The 25,764-nt window shown below is 32.7% G+C and overlaps 2 protein-coding genes across 2 annotated transcripts; one reads left to right on the top strand and one right to left on the bottom strand.

Moving 5' to 3' along the window:
* Positions 1 to 330: 330 nt before the first annotated feature.
* Positions 331 to 24,847, top strand: LOC111003304 (structural maintenance of chromosomes protein 3). The gene is made up of 23 exons (XM_022273734.2): positions 331 to 479; positions 589 to 703; positions 829 to 968; positions 1,038 to 1,196; positions 1,499 to 1,624; positions 2,162 to 2,329; positions 3,260 to 3,351; positions 3,933 to 4,086; positions 4,733 to 4,962; positions 5,364 to 5,573; positions 5,861 to 5,960; positions 6,499 to 6,645; positions 7,129 to 7,287; positions 7,733 to 7,891; positions 7,959 to 8,170; positions 8,736 to 8,898; positions 14,867 to 15,030; positions 15,510 to 15,717; positions 16,088 to 16,264; positions 17,007 to 17,143; positions 20,028 to 20,208; positions 20,863 to 21,045; positions 24,587 to 24,847. The coding sequence occupies exons 1-23, from the start codon at positions 465 to 467 to the stop codon at positions 24,797 to 24,799; spliced, it is 3,612 nt and encodes a 1,203-aa protein (XP_022129426.1). The 5' UTR covers positions 331 to 464; the 3' UTR covers positions 24,800 to 24,847.
* LOC111003306 (organic cation transporter protein) lies at positions 9,651 to 12,699 on the bottom strand. Its single transcript, XM_022273735.2, has 3 exons — positions 12,292 to 12,699; positions 11,228 to 11,635; positions 9,651 to 10,398 (listed from the first exon to the last, which is right to left on the bottom strand). The coding sequence occupies exons 1-3, from the start codon at positions 12,630 to 12,632 to the stop codon at positions 9,726 to 9,728; spliced, it is 1,422 nt and encodes a 473-aa protein (XP_022129427.2). The 5' UTR covers positions 12,633 to 12,699; the 3' UTR covers positions 9,651 to 9,725.
* Positions 24,848 to 25,764: the final 917 nt, after the last annotated feature.

Genomic DNA, 25,764 nt, shown 5'->3' with positions numbered 1-25,764 from the left:
GCGTTAGGACATAATAATAATAAATATGAGTTACAAAATCTAGGTAAAATTTTGAATATTGATAAAAAGAAGGAAATATAAATATTAACAAATTGAAACTTGGCTCGGATTTGCGTATTAACCTCTCAATAAGATTAACTCAATAATTTCAAATATGATTAGTGTTTGTGTAAAAGTAGATCTGTCTGATACGTTTTACCCAAACACTATGTCTAATAATAATGTGAGTTAATGTCTCTACGTTTCACCGTCACGTCACACGGTTGTCACAAAGAATACAGATGTCAGGTATTAACTGTCAATAGTCAAACCGACAAAATAAATGGCGGTCAATTGTTGTCACTGAATTATTGCTTGTTGGCGTACTTGAGGCGCTAATATTATTGTTCAGAGAAATAGTTTTAACTTTTTATGAATTCTTGTTTTTACTTTTCATTAAATGTTTAAGTTAATTTTTGTCAAAAATGCACATTAAACAAGTAAGATAATCATTTAATTAATAGTGTTAAATTCCAACAATACATTAGACATAGTTTTAGCTTAGTTTCAATAATTACTTTTATAATTCATTACCATTTTACGTTTCAGGTTATTATTCAAGGATTTAAAAGTTATCGAGAGCAAATTGTTGTTGAACCTTTTGATAAGCGGCACAATGTAGTAGTTGGTCGTAATGGCTCAGGAAAAAGTAACTTCTTTCATGGTAAGTCTCTTTAGTCTTAGACCAATCTAAGGTTGTAGCCTACATTTAAAATATTTTACGATTTTACCTACTTGCAAAACTTCTGTTAATGCATGATTTTATTTATTAATAGTTTGTATTTACAGCTATTCAATTTGTACTCAGTGATGAGTTCTCACATCTCCGACCAGAGCAAAGACTGGCTTTGCTACATGAAGGAACAGGGCCCAGGGTAATTTCAGCCTTTGTGGAAATTATATTTGACAACTCTGATAACAGAATTCCTGTAAGTACATCTCTTAAACCCTTTTTAGTAAAATGTATAACAGTTTCCCTTATTAAACTCTAATTTTAGATTGAGAAGGATGAAATATTTCTTAGAAGAGTTATTGGATCAAAGAAAGATCAGTTTTTCCTGAATAAGAAAGTGGTTCCTCGTTCAGAAGTGTTGAATCTCTTGGAAAGTGCTGGCCTGTCTAATTCAAATCCATACTATATTGTTAAGCAAGGAAAGGTAACAAATTCATGTATTACTCAACACCATTAATATTTATTATGTATTTTAGAGAAGATTTGTGAGAAAATCTTTAAAAAATTCAATTACATTCTATAATTGTTTTTTGTTAATGGGCACTACTTAAATAAAACTTTTTAAAAGAAAATAAACAAAAACAACTTGCATCAATTTTGGTATTAGTAGAGACTAGCTGAATATATATTTAGACATTCCTATGCCTTATTAACACAGCTAACATAAAATGAAATATGGTGATTTTAGAAACACCATTTTTAATAATGAGTGTAAACAATTTCCAGATTAATCAAATGGCCATAGCTCCAGATTCTCACAGATTAAAGTTGTTGAGAGAAGTTGCTGGTACTAGAGTATATGATGAGCGGAGAGAAGAATCTGTGACTATATTAAAAGAGACTGTTGGCAAGGTTAGCATTGCAAAATACTTATAGCCATATTTTATATATATAGAAATGAGCACATGTGCTGGGTTTCTTAGCCAGATTTTGCATTGTAGGGTAAAGTTAAAAAAAAGAATTATATGAAAGAAAAAACAACTCATGCATGTTGTTTTTGTTATAGAATATAGAGGCCCTACTCCAGATTATTAATAACATAAAAAGTAGCAGTAATGTTGGCCTAGTGGCTTCATCATGCAACTCTTATCCCTTAGGTAATAGGTTTGAAACCCCGCTGTGGACCGTTTGAATTTCTTACTATGTGCGTATTTACCACTTGCTCATATGGTGAAGGCTGATCATCATGCTATATTTGTATATTAGATTTAATAACAATCATGAAACAGATTCTAAGGAATAGTAGTTTACTTTCAAGTATATTTTGCTCCTGCACATAATATTTGCTTATATGTAATGTCCAGTTGACCAAGCTATATTTGTCAGATATGATGTTAATAAAAGAAATGATTATTGATTTATATACATATATATGACAAACATTTACAGGTCGAGAAAATCAATGATTTCCTAAAAACAATTGAAGAGAGATTGAAGACACTTGAAGAGGAGAAGGAAGAGTTGAAAGAATACCAGAAGTGGGATAAGTCCCGCAGAGTGCTGGAGTTTATCATCCACGACACAGAACACCGGGAGAATAAGAGGAAGCTTGATGAAGTATGATAATTTTATTTACATTCATAACAAATAAATTCTAATATTTTCTTAAATTTAATTCTATTTAAAAAAATACAATTTGGTCAAATTGTATAAATGTGTAGTATAATGAAAAGTCTATGTTTCTCTTCTATTCATAATTCTTTTTAAATCAAAATTGCTGTAATTTATTAATTTTAATACTACTTATTAATGGATACACATATTAATGTACATATAATTAATACGTACGTAACACTAGAAATGTTTAAAAATTAAAAACGGCTTAATGTAGAAAGATGCATGGTCATCGGTTTCAGAGGCCTAAATGTTCATGTAATATTTTTTTCACTTCACTCATACCAATGCCTAGAATTGCCCGTATCACCTGATAGGTCACTCTCTTACCTTCCTTTCTATACGTCGCACAGCACCTCTTTTAGATTTGCCGCCAATTCGCAAACCTAAATGACAAATGAATGCAATACAACAATAGGTTACCAAAGAGTTCTAAAATTGAAATTCAAAAAGTATTCATTAGCAATGTTTCTGACTGGCCAGTTATAAACATTTTCAGTGTTACCCATGTATTGGTGATTTTGTGATAGAGGCTTGCTAGTTATATTCTAGGGTCATGTTTCAGCACCACCTATTGTACTCTTACTAATTAGCAGGTTTTGATATTTTTATTGGTAAAAAGAACAACAACGTTTTAGTTCTGTGGCCCCGATTTTTGTCTGAGATCTATTCTGTGATCATTTGTTTTTATCTTCGCCTTGCCTTAGATTTTTAGGTCTGAGGCAAGCTGGTTTCGTCACGACGTTTTCCTTCACCGTCCGAGCGAGTTAATTACGCATATAAACAAGTCCATTGGTTCACAGACGGAATTTTAAACTACGAGCTCAGTATTAAGAGTCTAATTAATAAAAACATAATATCTCTTAATTACAGTTACAAAAAATGCGTGCGAATAGCGGCAAAGAGCAACAAAATTATGCTGATGAGGTTAGAGAAGCGCAAGAACATGTCAGGGAATCTAACAGGTTAGATGCGTTAGATGTTATACTTCTTTGGCGTATGAAAAATAATAATTATTAATTATTAAATATTATTCATTCGATTTAATAATAAATATTAAAAGTTAATATTTAAATTTGATGTTCGATTTTACTTTTTATCACAAATTATTCAATGAATGTTTTATTAATCTTTTTGAAATATTAAATATTTTTTTAATAAATATTAAACGTTATTAATTTAATAATATTAAGTATGAATTATATTAAATAATAATTTTGTCATTCATATTATTAAATAATACATACGGATAGTTAACCTCAATTGTATTGGGAAGGTTGATGAGCGCAGTTTTTTCAAAAATATTTTCTTATATTAATTAGTATTGATTAAAATTTAAATATTCAATATTCTATTTAAATCACTTCTAATTATAATTCAGACGCACATAGTGATTCTAAAGTAGGCAGCTGGGCAGTACTTTTTAATTTAGAGAAGTTTTTAAGTTTCTTAACACACCAACATATAAAATAACTACATTTTTTAATTAAACATGTTTCTTTGTTTGGTTTGACATATCCGATTGTGTAATTAATTCTTATTATAGGAAACTAAAAGAAGCAAGAAAGGATGTGGCAGCAGCTCGAGAAGAGAAAGACATTTTATCAACCGAACAGCAACAGCTGTTGAGGGAGAAGACCAAACTAGAGCTGGGTATTAAGGACCTTACTGATGATGTTGATGGTGATAATAAGTCCAAGGTATGTAAACTCTTCCGTGCGAACCTCCTTTGTGCAGCAATTTGCACAGTTGGCACTTGCTGGTTATTGTTAGACGGTCTAACGCCCAAATCCAATAACCTATCTCAATCCATTATTTACCATCTGAGATAGGAATTATATCCAAATATAGATAAAACTGTGCCAATATCCTATCTTATGATTTAAACTTACACCAGTTTTTAAAGTAATTAAAAATCTATTTAATATGTTTTAAACATAGACATGTATATTTTAATATTATTTTTACAAAAAAATAAATAATATCTTACATTTTTATAAGTATATAATACTTATAATAACTATATACAGTTTAAATTTGTTATATTTCTTTCTTGTTACTCGTTATCCTAACTTCCTTTAGTATCGGAATCCCTTTACAGGTAAAGACCTCCTCTAGCTTTTTGCAAACTCAAAAAAAACACTCTAGCTGTGGTTTTTTTTTCTAACTTTAGGAAATTGTGTTATATGTGCAATGACACGGATTTCCATAACTTGGAATAATCTTGCCCACTAAGTCTTAGTTTCCCATCTTTGAATATAAATGTAAGGAGTTTAACATATGGGAGCACATAAAATAATATTGTATTTAAAAAAGGTGATATATTATATAAATTGACGTTTATAGGAACGTGCCGAAGCAGAATTGGAGCGTTTAAGACAACAAATATCGGAGAAAGAGAGGGAATTGGAGGAATTGAAACCAAAATATGAAGAAATGAAGGCTCGTGAAGAGGAATGTACGCGCGCGTTGGCCTTGAACCAACAGAAGCGGCAGGAGTTGTATGCGAAACAGGGACGGGGCACTCAGTTCACCTCCAAGCAAGACAGAGATAGATGGATTGAGAAAGAGCTGAAGTAAGGAATTTTTACTCTTGCAACCAAAATACTAGTGGATCGTATCTTCGTCCTAACAATTCTATGAAAAGCCTTATGTTATTTCAAAGTTTTTTAATTTTAATGATTTAAAATTGCCTTTGGCTTAGTAGCAACTCTCCGAGTTCTCAGGTTCGATCTCGACGAAACAGTTGTCCCGGGTTGGTACATATAATATCACTTTATAAAGGGTTATATAACCATGATGGATGGCTCTCTGAAACAGAGAATTTAGACCAACTAGTTAAAGTGAAAAAAATATATATATAGAAGACGACCTCTGGCGGATTGTTGGCAATTCTTCAACTTACCTCTCATCCTCGCCACTATTTTCCAGTCCTTCCCCGCTAACCCTTTTATTCCATATATATTGTATATTACAGGTCCCTAAACAAACAGCTTAAAGACAAAAAGGACCACGAAGTAAAACTACGTGATGATTTGCGGCGTGACGCGACCAAACTCACAGAGTTGGAGAAGAGAATAGAAGAACTAACCAAGGAAATGGAGCGACAGAGGGTGGCGATAGATGATCATAACAAGCAGTATTACGAGTGTAAAAAGAAAAAGGACCAGGAACAGAGTACAAGAAAGTCAGTCAAGTTTACGGAATATAAACTTTAATAATATTTTATTTTATTCATTAAATTATCTCTAACCTAAGATAAGGAAAGAAATAGTAGACTTCCATAAACATTAAACAAAACTATTCTAATAAATCATAAAGCTATCGTTTCTGTAGTCTATGGAAATTTATGTGGTATAATATTTCGTTGTTGTTTAAAAAAGAAAAAAAGGTTCTATAAAAAAAAATATAGCTTTTTGTTAAACAATGGTAATATCAAACAATATTGTTCCTTTAGTTCCATAAATTTTTCAGTGAATTATGGCGTAAAGAGACAACTTTAACCCAAAATCTGTCGTCACTAAAAGAGGATTTGGCCAAGGCCGATCAAGCTCTGAGATCTATGGCTGGAAAGGTAAGTACGACAGTTGACTAATAATATTCAGACAAATTTCCTCTTATCTGTGCAAAGCATAGATAAAGATTTCTTTAATAATAATCTTTTTTCTATGAAAACCCATTTTTGACTAAATCGCCGTTGGCGGCCTTTGAGGAAGTAGTACACCGTTTTAGTTTAGTACAAATTGATGTAATACAATAAAAAATTAAGCTTAATTATAATATATGTTTAATGAAATTCAATTAAAAACATTAGTTTTTTTTCTTAAATCCAATTCTTGCTATTTTTTAAAACAAAGTGTTAATTTAAAATCCATTGGTTTTTGCTAAATTTTATTAACTGTAAGTATATTAACAGTTTTCAAAGCTTACAAATATTTGACAAAGGAAATATTGGTTTGTAACAAATACCCTCAAAATCAACTGGAACATTACAAAAGCTTTTTCACCATTAGACTGTTATCTCAGAGTAAATATTTGTTACAAAAATATTTAAAAATAATGTTTAGGCTTAAGTCATCCGAGCAAATCACGTATAATTATTTAATTTCTAGCCAATATTGAACGGACGAGACAGTGTCCGCAAAGTGCTCGAGACGTTCCAAGAGCGAGGTGGGGAATGGGCCAAGATTGCGACTCAGTACTTTGGCCCGGTTATTGAGAACTTCACTTGTGATAAGACCATTTATACCGCTGTTGAGGTAAATATATTAATTAATTGTTCAAAATCGGTGTATGGGGATGATTAAGACGTTAAAGCTATTGATTGCATAGCATTTATCAACTTATGCAATTATAATTATTTATTTATTTTTATTTATGCAGTATTTTTTTCTTTTATATTTATTCCATCTACAACTCTACCAGACCCAGACTAACGCCTATATAGGCTGAAACTCTAACGCGTAGCCGGTACCGGCCTCCGAGATCATCAGAGAATACGCAGTATGCGTTCTGTCCCACTCTAACGCCACGTATCACGCCAGACCGATTTGAGACGCAACCTATATTACGTCATCGTGTGTTAGGTTTATTGTCGTTACGGAGTTTCTCAATTCGGTCGCCGCGCTCAAAGCCCGCGATAAAATCTATACAATAGCTTAATTTTTTTAATTTGATTAGTACATTATAATACTTTAGACCATTACCGAAGTTTGTAATAATTGGGTACCTTCTGATATCAGGTTACAGCTGGAAACAGATTATTCCACCACATCGTGGAATCGGATACAGTCGGTACAAAAATTTTGAAAGAGATGAACAGACAAAACTTGCCCGGAGAAGTGACCTTTATGCCTTTGAACAGATTGCAAGTCAGGGATATGGTGTATCCTAATGATAATGTAAGCATTTTTCATATTTTACTTCCTGCAGAATTTATTTTATGACACAATTTTCAGTTCAATACCTTAATTTAAAATAATATATACAAGCAGTATTGGGTGACTTGCCCTGAAAATATTTCCTCCGACTTCGGGAAAAAAAATATTTTTTAATACATAACTCGAAAAACGTTTGGCCACAATCCCACCTGATTTTAAGTGTTATGTGGCTTACAAGAGGTCACTTTTGTCCGGGAGATGCCCATTCAACCGCAGGTGAAAGGAACTATCATACTTCGTATGGAAGATGGATGAGGAGTTTCACTCCTTTTGCTTATGTTATTATAGATACACTTTATAGACTAGCTAAGAAACGGTTTTACTGTCAGCCATATGCTTTGAATAATTCCTAATTATTAAGTTATTACATGTGTACCGGATAGCTGATGTAAAATTTATTTTCCAGAACGCCATAGCTATGGTACAAAAACTGAAGTACGATCCCAAGTATGCCAAAGCAATGAAGTATATATTTGGGAAGACGCTCATTTGCAGAAACCTCGAATGTGCCACAGAACTTGGGAAAGAGTACCATTTGGATTGTGTCACTTTAGAAGGAGATCAGGTTTGAGAGAGATGCTAAAGCTATATTATATATTCCGGCAGGTGTAATATAGAACAATTTTATTTAGGTATCATCGAAAGGTTCGCTAACAGGAGGTTACTTCAATCAGTCCCGATCTCGACTTGAGATGCAAAAGACGCGATCAGAATTAATGGAACAAATAACGACACTTGACGAAGAACTGAGCACGTTGAGACAGGAACTGAATAAGACTGAGACGAGTATTAATTCAATTGTTTCCGAAATGCAAAGGACTGAAACTAAACAGGGGAAGGCCAAGTGAGTATTACTACAATTAAACAGTTGAATAATTGAGGGTATTAATGGTCAAGGGAACGAACCAAAGTTTTTAGGTACCCTCGGTTTTATAGATAAGAAAAAAATATTCTTGATGTAGAGTTGCTTGTTTATTTCACGATCACCGGTTGATAATTTTTTTGTTAACTCTTAGTATAGAGCCGCTGAAAGCCTAATTTGAATAATTTCAAAAAAAGAAAACTTTAACGCGAGCTTACTGCAGAAATTTCTTTTTAAATTTGGAGAGGACTGACTTTTTTTTGCCTACCAGTCACGTTTAGATATAATGTTAGTTGTTAACCTCTTTGGTGATTAAAAAAACATCCACATTCCGAATTTAATTTTCTTATTTACATTCATACATACAAGTATTTGACTTGAGGTTGTGTGTCATAATCTACTTTGATTGAACCTCAATAGAAGATGTGGCACTACAATTACAATTTATAAACATAACAAATGGTTTCCTTCTTCAATTGTTTGAGATTTCGCCATTGTATGCTATGTATACTGAAAGCTTTAACATAATATATATTTTTAATTTCAGGGACATTTTCGACAAAGTGAAAGCCGACATACGTCTGATGAAGGAAGAGTTGAGTTCCATAGAGCGGTTCCGCGGACCTAAAGAACGTTCATTGGCCCAGTGCAGGTCCAGCCTTGAAGCTATGCAGGCTACTAAGGAAGGCCTGGAGTCTGAATTACATCAGGTAAATATTGTTTATTTAACTAGCTTTTTTTACTTAGCTGTAGTTTAGTTATCCTAGCGCTGGGACTATTACATTTGTATTCGTCGATCTCATATAGAACAGTGGTTCTTACGTCTTAAGTGTGGGTTTTAAATGAGGCCGTTCGTTTAAATCTCGACTGTGAAGTAAAATCTTCAATCTTCGATCTAATCTATACTAATCAGTAAACCTATAAAATTTTCAACAATTTACATTTTGTTAATCGTTTTGATTTTATATTACGATATGAAATAACATTAAATTAGGACATGGATGTTGTTTCAATCACCAAAGAGGTAAACAACTAACATTATCTAAAGGTTACTGGCTGGCAAATAAAAATGGCGCCTTCCAATTTTAAAAAGAAATTTCTACAAAAAAGATAGTAATCTTGCGCTGAAGGCATTCCTTTTTTGAAATTGTCCAAAGTCAAATTTTAGTATTCTTTGTACGAAGAATTCACATAACAATTTACATTGTTTTGTTCTCACTTTACTTGAAGTGCGCGCTTTTACTTCAGCTGATAAACGTTTGTTACTTTATTGTTTTGTTGCAATATGTTAAGTGAAGCAAGTCGTAATGGTTTCTTGCTTACTTAATTTCCTTGTACAAAATTTGGCGATCATAAAGAGTAATTTGGGCACTGGTAGTGAATGTAAATTTAGATGATTTTTTTTTAATTTTGCCGATCATAAATGTGCATAATTTAGTAAAAAACCAAAATTATTCACCAAGGTTTAATCATTTATTTCGAGTATTGCTAGAGAATTAAATATAACTTAAATGTATAAACTTAACTAAGGCCTATCTTACTGTTCTACTTGTGATATCGTATTCAAAAGCTCCTTATCTTTTGTATTCGGTAAGAAAAAACAAAGAAGCCCTGCAGAAAACGCCAAAAAACTAAAAATTCCTATCGTTATCCACTCAACGCCTATATTAACCACGAACGGGGCAATAAACCCACCGACGCGGGCAAACACAGACGCGAGACCCAAAGCAGAATTCCTAACAACCGTCGGAAATATCTCCGAAGTGTGTAAATATGCCTGAACGAACGACGCGTGCGCACCCATCAAGCCAATAATGGCAAATGTTAGTAAGACATTAGGCTTTCCTTCTGGAATAATCAAAAACACTAAGAAAGATATAGCAGCCACGCAACAGCTTATGATCATACTTAATCTACGGTTTAAATATCGCGTCGCAATGACGACTAATACTAAACCAGGTATAAGACTAGACGCGGACAATAGCACGTTCAAATAAATGTTACCCTGAAGTCTGCCGATGTATTGGTTGACCCCGAAGTACGTGAGCGAGCAACACATCCATACAAAATTGGTTATCAAAGTATACGTTCTCATTAAGGGAGTCCTGATTAGGTCGATATAAGAGCCGTACCGTTTTTCCTCCTTCTGAAGCAATTCTTCGTATTTTTTCTCGACAATTGCTGCGATGTTCTCTGTTGGTTTGTTTTGTCTGAAATTAATTTTATTGGCGATGACATTTAAAGTTAATATAGCCCGGGAATTATGCCATCAGTTTCGAATATACGTTTCTAATCTTTATTAAGTAATACCGAATTTTTAAGAATTGGTACGCTCTTTTCGTGAATAAATTTTCAAATTGGTTCGGAAATATATCACGGATGGAATCGTAGAAGAGTCTGAAGAAATATTGTATAAGTGTAACCTATTGTGGATGCATCTAGTGTGTTTGTTTTGTGTTTTATTTTTGACTTTGTTTTTATTGTAAAAGAGCGTACCAATTCTTAAAAGACGTAACACTTTGTAAATTAATTATTACGAATTTAAAATTGCCAATAGATGATCATGTACCATTGTTATGTGCGTTTACTGCACAAGACGTTATGCGACAGAATTGCCATCTAAAGTTCTAATGTAACTACTAAACGAATACGTCAACCAATAGCGTGTATTCTTCTTCTTCCCTTACTCTCTCTCAATCTTCTCAAATAGCTTTCTCCCACCTCTCGGTCTTTGGCGTGAAGCGACGTTCTCTCTCTCTCACACACACTTTTGCTGCCTATTATCTCTCCATGGCTATTTCTTCATGCTACGTTCGCCCTTTCTCACTGTCTATCGGTCATAACCGCTCTCTCCCTTATCTTCGACAAAAACGCTGCACATCAGTGTGACACTTATATTATTGTTATTGAATTTCATCCGTAAAAAAATACCCTCATGTCCCTAAAAAAGTTTTCACTTCAAAAAGTTACAGAGCTTGTTTGCTCAGGCTCTGTTTAATGATCATTTGTATAAATATTATATGTTAATGATATACTTACTTCTTTGCCATGTTAATTAAAACTGCAGTTGCCTCTTTCTTTCTTCCCATGGTAATCAACCATCGTGGTGATTCAGGTATTACAAAATAATAGGCCGCAACAAACAACCACGGCAATGACGTCGCAAGTTGCAAATGCTTCCAATCGCCTAAGAAATAGGCTATAACCGGTAGTGCCATATAACATATAACAAAAGCCGCCTCTGCCAATCCTGGTATTAAAGGTCTGAATGATGTTCCCGTCAGTTCTATGACCATAACGTAGGTGCAAAGCATAGTACCACCGACAGATGCACCAATTAAAAATCGGCATATTGCAAACATCCAAAATTCTGTCACCGCGGCTGATAAAGCCACAAAGATAATTTCAGTTGTCAAAGATAGGAGACACGACGTTTTGCGGCCAAATCTAAAATAGTTCCAAATATAAAATTATTTAGCTGTCTCTATAAATATTGTGAACAGCGTCGGAAATTTACGAAATTTTAGCTGTACATCACATTGATTTAATTTGTATTTAAATTCTAGTCAAACATAACAAATATAACATTAAATTCATCAGATTCGGTAACCCACTATTGAAATTTGAATAGTACCTGGATGACCAAGCTTTGCTCGATATTTTTTTTTACAAATTGTATTTTTTGGAAATTATATTTAAGTACGAATGACATACTAATAAAATAATGAAATATATAATTATCGATTAAAGATAGAGACAAGAATTGCTCGTTTAAAGATATAGGATTGTTAAGTACATTCTCCTTTTCCTCCTCAAGAATAGAAATGTATTAACTATGATGAAGCATACCCACAACATTGCAGTGCCTAACCAAGGTCCTTATTGAAATACAATAAGGACCTTGGTTAGGCCATTTTACCAATTCTTAAAAGTCCGGCAACGCGCTCGCGAGCCCTCTGGCATTGAGAGTGTCCATGCGCGGCAGCATCACTTAACATCAGGTGAGCCTCCTGCCCGTTTGCCCCCTGTTCTATAAAAAAAAAACATAATAACGTGTTAAATATTGACAAAAGGTATGCAATAATGATTTGAGTTTGACTTACCGGTCTGATATATATCCATAGAACACGCTGCCAAACAATATTCCCACTTGCAGCATTGACTGGCCTAGGCTTGCCAAATGTTTCCTTTCACAAATCAAATCAAACTCGCTCGATACAGAGCTCATTATACTCGTATCATACACTGGATCCTCACATGGACAAAGATTCGTAACATTTTTCTCTTCACCTCGGCAAATATATTCTGGGTTCGGTAAAATGAAAACCACGTTTACTAGTTGAAATTCGGTGGGGGACCGGCCGAAAATGAGAAGAAATAATAGCAGAGCCTGGTACCACCCTAACTTTCCAATTACGACGTCAATTAAATCTTCTGATGCCATTGCTAGATATTATACAGAGTATTAAATATTTTTACGTTATAAGTTTTGTACTATACGTGCGTCTTATTCAAAATGATATAAGATATAATGTTAAGTGCGATTACATTATCTGTATGCACAAATCCTAGAGTAATATTTGTTTATTTTTTGTGTAGTTAAGAAATTGAAGAGACCGTTCAAATATAATTTACATTTTAATCTGTAGTCTTATGAGTCTGACGGGTTTTGTTTTATTGGTATGGTATACATAGCGCAATGTCCCTTATGAATAATAACAAATGAATGAGCAAACTTAGTAAACTAGTTTTACCCACTTCTGCACGGCCTTGACTGTACTGGTTTAAACTGTTTTACGATAGTCTAGAATTGACCCACGGACAAAATTCAAATAACCCCATTAATGAATAATTATTAAATCAAACAAACATTTAACCTCTCCTTCTATGGAAATTGTTTTCATTTTTACAACAAATTTCCAAACGAAAGTAGAGAATTTTCACAAATAAAATTAAAACTCTCGTTAAACCTAAATGAGTCGATGTAACTTTTTATAAGTTTCTTTGTTACCTATATGAATAAAGTTATTTTTAGTTTGACGTTAAGTATAGAACTTTAGCTATAGGCCCTAAATGTTGCCCACATTTAGGGCAAACGTCTCATTACAATTTAAACCTAATAGTTATAAATGATAATGGTATACATTCTCCATTCAAATATTAAAATAATGCATTACAATATTTATCTATCTTCTCAAGAATATTTGCTTTTGATAAACATAGATAAGTATTTATTTTAAATGTTGAAGAGGTATCACTATTACCGTATATTGCAAAGTTGAGAGATCTTTAATTTACAAAAAAAAATCATTAAATTTACAGAAATGCACATTTTGAATATCAAAAGTAAATTAACACGTATAACAAGAAAAAACAGATATACCTAAATACGTAAACAAATAACTTAAATATTAATAATTTATAAAACCTTTAATGAAAATTACTTACTGCTTAATGAGAATAAAACAAAATGTATTAGATTTACAACTAATAGCGTATACTCTTTTCTTGTCCTTCATGAAAAGAGCGTACCCATTCTTAAAAGGCCGGCAACGCACTCGCGAGTCCTCTGGCATCGAGAGTGTCCATGGACGACTGTATAACTTAACATGAGCCTCCTGTTCTATAAATAAAACATAAATAATACTAAGGGGTTCGTTTTCTATATAACTTCTAAATATCTAACTTGGCGAACAACAAAAGGTAGCTGAGTTTCTTTACTTCTCAGACCATGATCGAAGCGATCTAAAGTAACAGTTATATAAAATCATGTTTGATTCAAAAGGATTTTACATGATATATATAGAAAATTCCAGGGATTAATTTTTATACGTTTAAAACTCATTTATTCTACCCATGCGAGTACAAGCAGTTTAGATGAATTATGCATTTACATTTTAATATATTGTAAAATTGTCGTGACACTATGTCACGTTTTTGTGAAGTTATCTTTTCTTACCCTTGGTAAACATTTAAGACAACTAATTAGCCGATTTTGTACATCATATAAATAATTAAAACATATTTAATTTCCACAATTTGAATTTTATTGCATGATTTATTTGCGATTGAATTTGGCAAAATTTTATTAATCTAACATTTACTTTTTATGATTACCTTTTTTACAACTAATATACCTAATTGAATACGTTCTTATCATGTAGATAGTCAAAAGTACCGTAAAATATTATCTATCAATTGCGATACTACGTTTCGTATGTTATTTTATAAGGCATCTATTGTTAAACAAAATTGTGTGCCTATCTTTTGTTTGAACTGTTTTTGGTAAAGTGTGCAAGGTCGTAGGTTCAATCCTGGCTGTGCATAAATGGACTATTAGTCTACGTCCGCCATTAACACATAACATCGTTAGGAAATCTGGCTGATCACTACTTGCATCTTAGTTAAAACAAAATCATCACGAAACAAATAGAGTATTAAGACATTGTCAAAGACAAATAAGACATTGACAAAAGTCATAGATTCGATTCCTGAAACAATACCAGTTAAGCCGTATTAGGCACGGTAGGTTTATTACACACTAAGTTTTGGAACAATTAATGAAAAAGACGCAGTGATGTATCTGCTATATATTTAACTTCAAACATCTTAAGTTTAATTAATCTTAGTAAAATATATTATTAGTGTAATATTAATAATAAATAATTCGTGTTATAGGAATTAATGGAACAGCTGTCGACGTCCGACCAAGGCAAAGTGGACGAGTTGAATGACGCAATCCGTCGGCTCACCCAAGAAAACAAGGAGGCTTTCAGTCAGAGAATGAATTTGGAGGCAACGAAAAATAAACTAGAGAATTTGCTCACCAACAATTTAATACGGTAAGATTTTATTCAGTTTATAAAAGACTAGCCTGCCTTCGCACAGGTGTACATTATTTTTTTTGTTTGTTTTTGTTTTAATTGATATGTTCTTGTATTGTGGAATTTTGTTGTTCTATCATCAGTACTTTTTGCAGCGCATGCAATAAAAGATATTTTATGGGCATTTTTTTACACCTTTGCTAAGATTATTGTAGTTTTAGTAGGGCACCTTTTTTTTCTTTCAATTAAAATTTTATTTATTTATTTATTCGGAAACCAAACAGAGACATCCTTATAATAAAAAGTCAAAAATAAAACACAATACAAACACACTGGATGCATCCACAACAGGTTACACTTATACAAAATAGCCTATATACATATAAATTTTGAAAGATTTATTAATTAAATCGGTTCAGTACTTTTTTGAGTAAACTTGTCACAAACATACAATCTAATATAATACAAATACTTTACTATTTTGACGTATTATTCAGACGTAAGGACGAGTTAGTGCAAGCACTTCAAGAGATATCGGTAGAGGATCGCAAACGAAGATTACAGAATAGCAAGTCTGATCTAAATGCGGCGGAAAAGAGAATCAAACAGATTAACAAAGAAATGGAAGAAGTTGAAAGAAAAGTTCAAGCTGCCGTCAAGAATGAGAAAGCGCTGAAGTTGGAGTTGGATAAGTGGAGAAATAAGGTTAGAAAAACGATAGTATGAGAAATAAAGTTGATAGTAATGTGTATAAAATATGCGTAAAAAATGGCTTGAAAGTTAATTTATTATTAATAATAATTTATTTATTAGTAAAATTATAGTTAATTTAGTTATTAATTTACACAAAATTCCTTAATTAGTACCATTGATTTTTAAATGTCAGTCACGGAAATGAATAAATGATTTTGATTTTTAATATCATGTAAGTCTCCTGCCGGTTTGCCTTCTGTTCTCAAAAAACGTTTTTCGGTATTTAAAAGCGTGGATTGGTGCGACGCCATCTTGCCATGGATTTTGGCGGGTACTTGAAATTATGAATGTTTAATTTTAATTTTTAAAATGTGTTCTATAGGAAAAAGAAGCTCAAGACAAGATGGAGGAAGATGCGAAAGGTCTAGAGAAGATGGCTTCAAAGGAAGTGTTGCTTCAGGAGAAAATTCAAGAGTCCTTAGATAAGATCGCCGCACTCGGAACATTGCCCAATGCGCCTGAGTTGCACACCAAGTACGAGAAGATGTCGCTCAAACAGGTATTTCTCTTCGTATTATGTAAAAAAACATTAACGATTCATTGGGTAGCCATGACAGTACCGAAAAGACGACTGGGATATAATTAAAATCGGTCCAGTACTTTTTGAGCCATTTCCCTACAAACATACATACAAATATTTCCTCTTTATAATATTAGTATAGATTTTTTAAACAGTTCAAGTTTAAGTTTGGATTAGTAACTTATTAAAAAAAGCTATGTCAATACGGAAATATATAATAAATAAAAATAGTGCTTTGAAACCCTCCGCGCGGAAGAATAGAAGTGAAAACAGGAAGGGGTAGAAATTGATTTGTAGTGAAATCGTATTGTTTTTAAGACAAACTTTATTAACATTGCTTACAATTCACAATTGATCGCATCTTTGTAAATGAAATAATAAACATTATAAATTAAAATAGAACAACAAGCAAGCACTATTTACTTCGCTGCATAGCAAGAATACCGGGCGTATGTGCTTGACCGACTCACTCTCTTTCTCACCTACTCCGTACGTCTATCTTTTTCTCTCTCTCCCTCTTGCGTTGCAATATTAGACGCCTCGTTACGCTCTGACCTGTAGCTACTATGCGCATGCGTTTCTATCTATTCCCCCTCCATGGTAGCGTTAAACGTTTAACGCAACCTTGTTGGAAGTCGCATTAGAAGTTTCACTTCAATAAATAATACAATTTTAAAATGTATAGTAATTATATTAGTATATATGAATAAATTACTTTCAGTTGTTCAAAGAACTCGAAAGGGCGAACCAGCACTTAAAGAAGTACAATCACGTGAACAAGAAGGCCTTGGATCAGTTCATCAGTTTCTCAGAGCACAAGGAGAAGTTGTACAAGAGGAAGGAGGAACTCGATGTTGGGTGAGGGCTTTTTCAATACTTAGTACTTTTTTCTCTATTTAATTTGTTTTCTGTATTCATTTAAGGAAATATATACTGTGGTGTAGCTCTTATGACACCCATTGGTTGCTTTTGGTGCCTAGTAATTCATGATTTTGTATTGTCTTTGGCCTCAGATTTTTGTATCCATTTCATGGTCTCTTAATTTAGATAATAGATGAACAACGTGCTGTGCTGTGCTGTGCTGTACATGACTTTTAATATCTATGATTCTCCTTAACCATTGAAAAGTTAAATGCGCACATATAATCGAAATTGTACCTACGACTTAAAGGCACGCCAAAACCAGACCAACACTGTACTCATATACTGTAAAAAAACTGTGTACTGTCTTAAATATTGATTTCGAATTGGTATAATTAAGTAAAAAAAAAAATATCAGAAACAAAGTGATTATTATTCTAATGCTTTATAATCTATGATATACAACATTCTTTGTTTGTTTTTCTGGCGCGTATATTAATGTTTGTTGGTATTCCGACACGGGAACAGGCGACGATGAAAAATATGGATTTTCAAGATGCCACAAACAATTAGCGACTGCTTAAGATTTTATCAATGAAAATTGCTATCGTAACAATAGTCAGGATTACATACTATTAAGGTGATTAAGTATTCTAAAATTTATATTATTTTATTTCATAAGAATCTGCTCCTTACAAACACAACAAAAAATGAATTAGCGTAATCGATCCAGCCGTTCTCGCGTTATGTCGTTAACAAGGGAAATAGGGATTCATTTATATATATCTAATTGTATCGGTATTCCAATTAATTTCATTATTTACTATAAAAGTTATCAAAGATAGTATTGCTCAAATTTATAAATCCGTTTTAATATATTCCCATATACTTTGTCTTTCGCGATGTTCGCGTATAAATAATCGATATGATTAAAATTCTCAACGAAATATTTCTCGGACAGCGGCAAATGCTCGCTCAGCGTTTCCACATCCAATGAATTGGACAGCCAGTCATTATTGCTATAGAATAGCACGATTGGAACTACTACGTTACTTAAATCATAGTTAGGAGGCGATATGTCACCGTATTTTAATATATTTCTATCGCCATAATCAAATCTACAAAACCGACCGGAGTTGATTAATTGACCGTAGTGAATGAACTGCAGAGTGGAGGAAGTGGACGGGTAATGGCCGTAGATTATTGGCAACATTGATTTATCAACAGAGCTATTCTCGCTACCAGAAAACAGATTCATCAAATTATCGCAATTGTTAAAGAACAAAGTGCAGAATTTTGATACTTTCACGAAAAACTCCTTGCTCGGCGTGAATACGTTGAACGCGGTCGAATAACCGACGAACTTTGATATGAGTCTTAGTATTGAATTGTCTATATTCTTCATCCAAGCGATTGGTGATAGGGAGAACATTAACTTTATTTTTCTATTGTACTCGGGGCGTAAGGCGTTCATGACATAAAAACTTGTCGTGCCTTGCGAATGGCCGACGTAGTAAAGTGCTTGGGAGTCCCTCTCGTTTAAAATATAATCGATAAATGCTGGCAGATCGTACAATCCAATTTCTTCCCATGTAAAGTTCCAGAACATTCGATCGTTGCTTGTTAAGTTTACGTGTGAGAATGAATATTGGTTTCCTCTAGCGTTTCCCATCCATACGTCGAATCCTTCGTTAGCCAAAATGTATCCCAAGGAATTATTGGGTCCTTGTAAAACCCAGCAATCGGCCGAATCCAATATCCCGTGCATCAACAGCACCGGAATCCCACTTTTCTTCGTACTCTGCAATCTATGAAGTGCCAAAATGTAGCCATCCTCGGTGGTAACGATATGCTCTTCGCATTGAAATTCATATTTTTGGACCAATTGTGATATATTCAAGAATGCGTCTTCTGTGGTGTTGCTAGTATCAAGATTTGATCCACCAAAAATGTCGCCTATAAATGGTATTTTAAATAACTGGACTTGTTTTATGAGTGTCATGATGACACTAATATATACCAACAGTTTTACGTCCATTGTGTAAGGCGTAAAATATTCAAATCTAATTTATACTTATTCAGAGTAATTAGTGTAATGTGCAGTGTACTACATTGGAGTGAACTTGACATGACTACTTTCCATACAGATAATGTTTAAGTTTGACAAAGACCTAATTGTGTATTATTTTTTTCTGTTTTGAATTGATGTGATTTGACGTATTTAAGTAATTTTAAAATTCTTAAATTTATACTTGCATTAATTAATTTACTGACTTCATTTAAGTATTTCTATGTTTTAATTGTAATATAAAATCTTAATGTTCTTCAAGAACTGTGGTGGCTCCAGCGTGCACCCACGGACTTTCTTATGTGCGCATTTAAAATTCTCTCAACTGTGAACGAAAATATCGTTTAGAAACCGGCTTGCCTAAGACACAAAAAGTTGACAGCGTGTGTCAGGCACACACAGCCAGGCAGGCTGACTGACTTGCCTATTAGATAGAGAAATGATCATGAAACATATACTGAAATTTGAAGCCCAGACTAATCTTCTTTTTTGTAAATAAAATCTGCTAATTAATCTAAAATCGAATCGAATCCTTAATCCCCTTACCCCAAATCAAACGACTAACGAAGACTTCTTAGACGTCATTTAAAAAAATACATACATATAAAATCATGTAAAGTCAAATAATAAAAGGATATGTTAAATTTTGGATAGTTTCTTGAAATTAATAAAAATCTAGAAACTGATACCCAAAGATTCAAAGCCGAGACTTAGCGCTTAGTTTCACTTTATGTTAACAACGTGCATTTCACAAATGAGTCGTATTCGCTCAAAGCTTAGCGAACTAGTCCTTATATTTTATTTTCATTTCAGTGGCGAAAAGATCCGAGAGCTAATCGAGACTCTCGAGCATCACAAACTAGAAGCAATCCAATTTACGTTCAAGCAAGTGAGCAAGAACTTCACGGAAGTGTTCAAGAAGCTGGTACCGCACGGTCGGGGATCCCTCATCATGAGAGTGGCCACTGAGGACCAACCGGAATTGGTTGCTGAGGTGAGAGGTGTTTTTAATGATTTTTATTAAAAAAAATATATCTTTATAGTATATATTATAACATTTTCATTTAACATTATAAAAAAAATATATCTCTATATATAACATTTTCGTGTCAGTGTTCGTTCCCATACTCCTCTGAAACGGCTCGATCGATTCTTATGATTTTTTTTTATATTTCGTAAGTCTGAGAATCGGTTACTATCTATCTTTCAAACCCCTAAGTAATCAGGGGTGTTTTTATTTTTTAGACATGTTTTTTTGTTTTTATTTTTTTATGATACAGCAACCAAAAATACATACAACCATTAATTTTTATCTACCCTCTACCCTTACTTTTTAATTGTTAGTTAAGATCTTATAACTTAAACTTTAAGGTTTACATAAAGAAAAATCAGAGATATAGATAATACCGTAAATGGTAAAAAAATGGTAATTTATAAGTATATAATTCAAACAAGACAGAAATGCTATATCTACAAAATATACTACAACCTATCTTTTCTAATATAAATGACAATTATGGTAAATGTAAAGAACCAGCTAAACCATACTTTGTATAATATCATTACATACCGAAATTACGAGAGATTTTCCTATTTTTAGTGTTTGAAGTACCTGCTCCTGTTCCTATAAATAAATATTATATTCCAGCGGGCAAATGCAGAACAATTCACGGGTGTGGGTATACGCGTGTCCTTCACGGGCGGCGAAGGCGATATGAGGGAGATGAATCAGCTGTCGGGAGGTCAGAAGTCACTCGTTGCTTTGGCCCTCATCTTCGCCATACAGAAGTGTGATCCCGCGCCGTTTTACCTATTCGACGAGATCGATCAGGTATATTCGGTTTTCTTGTTATTAGACCAGTGCCGAAGCCTTCAAAAATAGTAAAAAACGAAAAAAAATTACAGTAGGATGAAACCCATTAGAAATGCAGGGGAATATGATCAAAATGAAAGGAAATAGTATATTTCATTACAAGTGCGGAAAGCCTGTCATTGCAACGAGTTCCGACGAATGTCTACCCGAGCCGAGGCGCTGCCGAAGGTGAGGGTTGACAGTCGGAACAAGTTGCAATGACGGTACCGCACGTGTACTGAACGACTATTTTTAATACAGTTGCGAAAAAATAAAGCAATTTAATTAAACTATTTGCTTTTTTTCTATTCTCTCTACGGAATAAATTCGTTGCACGTAGATATGTAGCGACTTATATGTTTCCGGTAAATTGTTCTCCGAAGCATTTTATGCAATTATACTGCGTTCCGGTGGTATTCATTCAAATAAAATATCGTCGAAATTACTCATTTTGTGCAACAAATAACTCAACTCGAAAGAACATTTTTGGAAAATGGCGCCAACCGCAAAGAATATGAGCAAAGCTTGTTTTTTCTTTTCTTCACCCATTCTGGGTAGGCAAAGGGAACTTGGCCCATACAGCCAGTTCTTCAGTAGACTATTTTTATTGAAAGAAAACCAAATCTAACTCATTGAGTCCAATCATTAAATCTGATATTTAAACAAATAGTAGCTTCTTTTTAAAATATTTGCATGAATCATAAAAACTTCTGTGATTTTTTTTAGTAAAAACTTCATGGTTAGTTTTTCTTTTTAATATTTTTTTTATTGATGTGAAATATAATAAACCTAACCTAACTTATTGAATCCAATTATTAGTAAACTTTTTAAAAATACGTATTTGCATATATTATAAAATTCTTTTTAATATTTTTTTAATTGATATGAAATGAAAAGAAACCTAATCGAACTTATTGAATCCAATTATTATAATATTTAGAAATCATATATCATAAAAACTTCTATGAATCTTTTTAATAAAACCTTCGTGGTTGGTTTTTTCTTTTTAATACACATTGTTTTGACAGTTGGCAAAGAAAACGCACGAGTGCGGGAATGGCAAAGAAAAAGCACGAGTGTGTAATAGCCCACTTTCCGAACGCTATACCTCCCTGCAATATGCCACTTTTTGAGCAACTGTATTAAAAAATAAATTACGGTCGATCCGAGTTCGGGAAGTGGGAGGGGGGTGACTTTTAAGGGGGGAAAATTGTTTATCTTGATTTCCGGCGAAACTACCAGTCGTATGGAAAAAAGTTAAATGGCAAAGTTGTAGGTCATAAAAAGATCTACAACTTTGGTATTTACAATTTTTTCACATAACCTCAAAATTTAGGTGAAAAATTCAAAAAACCAAGTTTTTGGTTTTTTATTTATATCTTTTTTAAAAAGTTTTTTTTTTCTACGAAATTTGGTGAAAACTTACCTTATTATGTCCCAAATATACTGTTATTTATTTGATAAAAAATATTTATTTTTTCGCCTCATTTTAACTTAATATCAAATAAGCACCCTAATTTTCAATCGAAAATTCTGACGTCAAAATTTCAGCTTTTTTCAAAAAGTTTGGGGGCTTTTTGTTCGTTGAAATACATATCTACTTTCTGATGGTGTAAAAAAAATATACATTACTATGGGAAATATTATTAGAAAATGCAAAAAAATTGAAAAAACCTCAAATTCGAAAATTTTCTTTTAATTATGTACAATTTTGAGGTATTTATTAAAATTTACACTTTAATTACTCAAAAAACGTAAGATTTCATGCTTCATTGATAAGCGAAAAAATTGCAAATTAAAATATACTTCTATAATTAACAAACAAATAAGTTAATAAAGTTAATATTTAATAAGACATCTACAATATTTTGAAAAAGTTGTAGAATCTTCTGTAAATAATATTTGTAGATGCCTATTTATTGCTGTTTTAAGATAATTTATATACCTGAGTGACCTTCGGTGAATTTTAGCCCAGTGTAAGTTATTTCATTGAGAAGTGGGGATGGACCTAGGAGGGTCTGGGCCTTACTGCTACCTGCTATTTCGTAGCAGCTGTAAAAACCGTTAGCCAGTATTCGAGATACAGAGTAGTGTACAACATCGTTTTTAAAAATACACCTGTTGGCTGAGTTACTCTAAGTGATTTGTGAGAAATTTACTTTATTCAAAGAAAAATTCTAAATTCACCGAAGGTCACTCAGGTATATAAATTATCTTAAAACAGCAATAAATAGGCATCTACAAATATTATTTACAGAAGATTCTACAACTTTTTCAAAATATTGTAGATGTCTTATTAAATATTAACTTTATTAACTTATTTGTTTGTTAATTATAGAAGTATATTTTAATTTGCAATTTTTTCGCTTATCAATGAAGCATGAAATCTTACGTTTTTTGAGTAATTAAAGTGTAAATTTTAATAAATACCTCAAAATTGTACATAATTAAAAGAAAATTTTCGAATTTGAGGTTTTTTCAATTTTTTGCATTTTCTAATAATATTTCCCATAGTAATGTATATTTTTTTTACACCATCAGAAAGTAGATATTTCAACGAACAAAAAGCCCCCAAACTTTTTGAAAAAAGCTGAAATTTTGACGTCAGAATTTTCGATTGAAAATTAGGGTGCTTTTTTGATATTAAGTTAAAATGAGGCGAAAAAATAAATATTTTTAATCAAATAAATTACAGTATATTTGGGACATAATAAGGTAAGTTTTCACCAAATTTCGTAGAAAAAAAAAACTTTTTAAAAAAGATATAAATAAAAAACCAAAAACTTGGTTTTTTGAATTTTTCACAAAATTTTGAGGTTATGTGAAAAAATTGTAAATACCAAAGTTGTAGATCTTTTTATGACCTACAACTTTGCCATTTAACTTTTTTCCATACGACTGGTAGTTTCGCCGGAAATCAAGATAAACAATTTCCCCCCCTTAAAAGTCACCCCCCTCCCACTTCCCGAACTCGGATCGACCGTAATTTATTTTTCCTTTCATTTTGATCATATTCCCCTGCATTTCTAATGGGTTTCATCCTACTGTAATTTTTTTTGGTTTCAAAAATTATCGACACTGGTCTATATATATAATTGCTATTTATTTATTTCGAAAAATATTTACAAAAAATATAAGATACAATATAGCTTTTGTACGGGAAATATACATTTAAGTGATAAATATTTAGAAAAGTCAACAGAATTCATAGCTATCAACTGCTAACTCTAACAACAAAAATGAAAATAAACTATAAAATTATATATTATTAAGAAACAAATTTGAAGTTTATTAGCTTAATTCTGCTGAATTCATAAATTTATTGGTTCAACTTTGATTTCTCTTTCGTGAATGTGGACAACAATATATAGACTGACAAAATTTAGAACACTTTCTCGGAACACTATATAGATCACGCTTAAATATTCGTTTCCAATCCAGTTTTTTGATGTCGGTTAAAATTTACATACATAATACAAAACCTCCAAGCATCTACGTTAATCACAAAATAATTTTTCAGGCCCTCGACGCCCAACACAGGAAAGCCATAGCCAACATGATCCACGAACTATCCTCCAGCGCCCAATTCATCACAACCACTTTCCGTCCGGAATTGTTGGAACACGCGCACAAGTTCTACGGAGTTAAATTCCGGAATAAAGTCTCCCACGTGGAATGCGTCACCCAGGAAGAGGCCCGGGACTTTGTGGAAGACAGTGCTACTCATGCCTAAAGGAAATTTTACAGTCACCTGGAGACAAATATTTATTCCTTTATTCATTCTAATTCAGTCTAATTGCACCGTCTCTTTTCACCACAGAGTGCACAATTTGACAGTGTATGAATGCAATTAGAAAAAGTTTATTTTTAAAAATGGAACCACGTAAAAGTTCGAAAACAATATTTGAAAATATTACTGGTTGTACAGAATTCAGCGTGGATAACATAGACGGAAATACGAAACAAATTTTTAAATATGGAATTACGTCAATGGGCCCGAAAAGTCATAAATATTTTTTTTTTGTGATAGTAGTACTGATTATTCAGGCTGTTAATCACAGGGACAGGCGGTTAAGACGTTTTGTAACTCGGTTTACGTCAATGATTGACTGCAGTACCGCATTTTGAATTTATAACGTTTTCGAACGGTAATCGAACTAGTAAAAACATAGCCATACTTGCGTAGTGGCTATGTTTTTACTAGTTCGATTACCGGCGAAACTATAATATTTCCGGTTACTACAGAATTTTACCAACTTGCCTCAAAAGAGATAAACCAGACAGCCAATTATGTAGCCGGGCCTCCAACAACAAAACTGTCCCACGGCCCTTTACGGGACTAAAAAACTATTACCTTAATGTCAGAAAGTATAAAATCTTAAAAAACTTTAAAGTTATTCCGAAAACTCTGGTTTTGGAATTCTGTTGGAATACACCAGAAGTGTATTCAGTCATTTTTAGGCCTTTAATTTACAAGATGTAATAGGACTCATATTAAGATGAATTTATTAAATGATATTTTTAAAGTATTTCATTTTGATTTCAACATAAGTTATTTTCTATTAATTTCGGATTCAAACATCAGTACTGGTATATCCTTGTAATATTATGAATTTCTTTAGTATTTAGATTCAAAAAATGTTTGAAAAAAGTTTTAAGAAAAGCGCGGTGCGCTTACGCAAGCTATAGTGAAGTGTC

This window comes from Pieris rapae, chromosome 3 (genome assembly GCF_905147795.1).
Source record: "Pieris rapae chromosome 3, ilPieRapa1.1, whole genome shotgun sequence".
NCBI lineage: Eukaryota > Metazoa > Arthropoda > Insecta > Lepidoptera > Pieridae > Pieris > Pieris rapae.
The sequence above is the reverse complement of the archived record's forward strand: the minus strand, read 5'-3'. Positions and strand labels throughout refer to the sequence as shown.

Bases quoted from the DNA above. Each gene is read 5' to 3' on its own strand.
- LOC111003304 (XM_022273734.2), top strand. The intron at 969-1,037 runs GTAAGTACATCT...CTCTAATTTTAG, and splicing joins ACTCTGATAACAGAATTCCT to ATTGAGAAGGATGAAATATT. The intron at 5,961-6,498 runs GTAAGTACGACA...TTTAATTTCTAG, and splicing joins TGAGATCTATGGCTGGAAAG to CCAATATTGAACGGACGAGA.
- LOC111003306 (XM_022273735.2), bottom strand. From the start codon at position 12,632: ATGGCATCAGAAGATTTAATTGACGTCGTAATTGGAAAGTTAGGGTGG. The intron at 11,636-12,291 runs GTAAGTCAAACT...GAACTATTTTAG, and splicing joins TATGGATATATATCAGACCG to ATTTGGCCGCAAAACGTCGT. The intron at 10,399-11,227 runs GTAAGTATATCA...AATTAATTTCAG, and splicing joins TTAATTAACATGGCAAAGAA to ACAAAACAAACCAACAGAGA.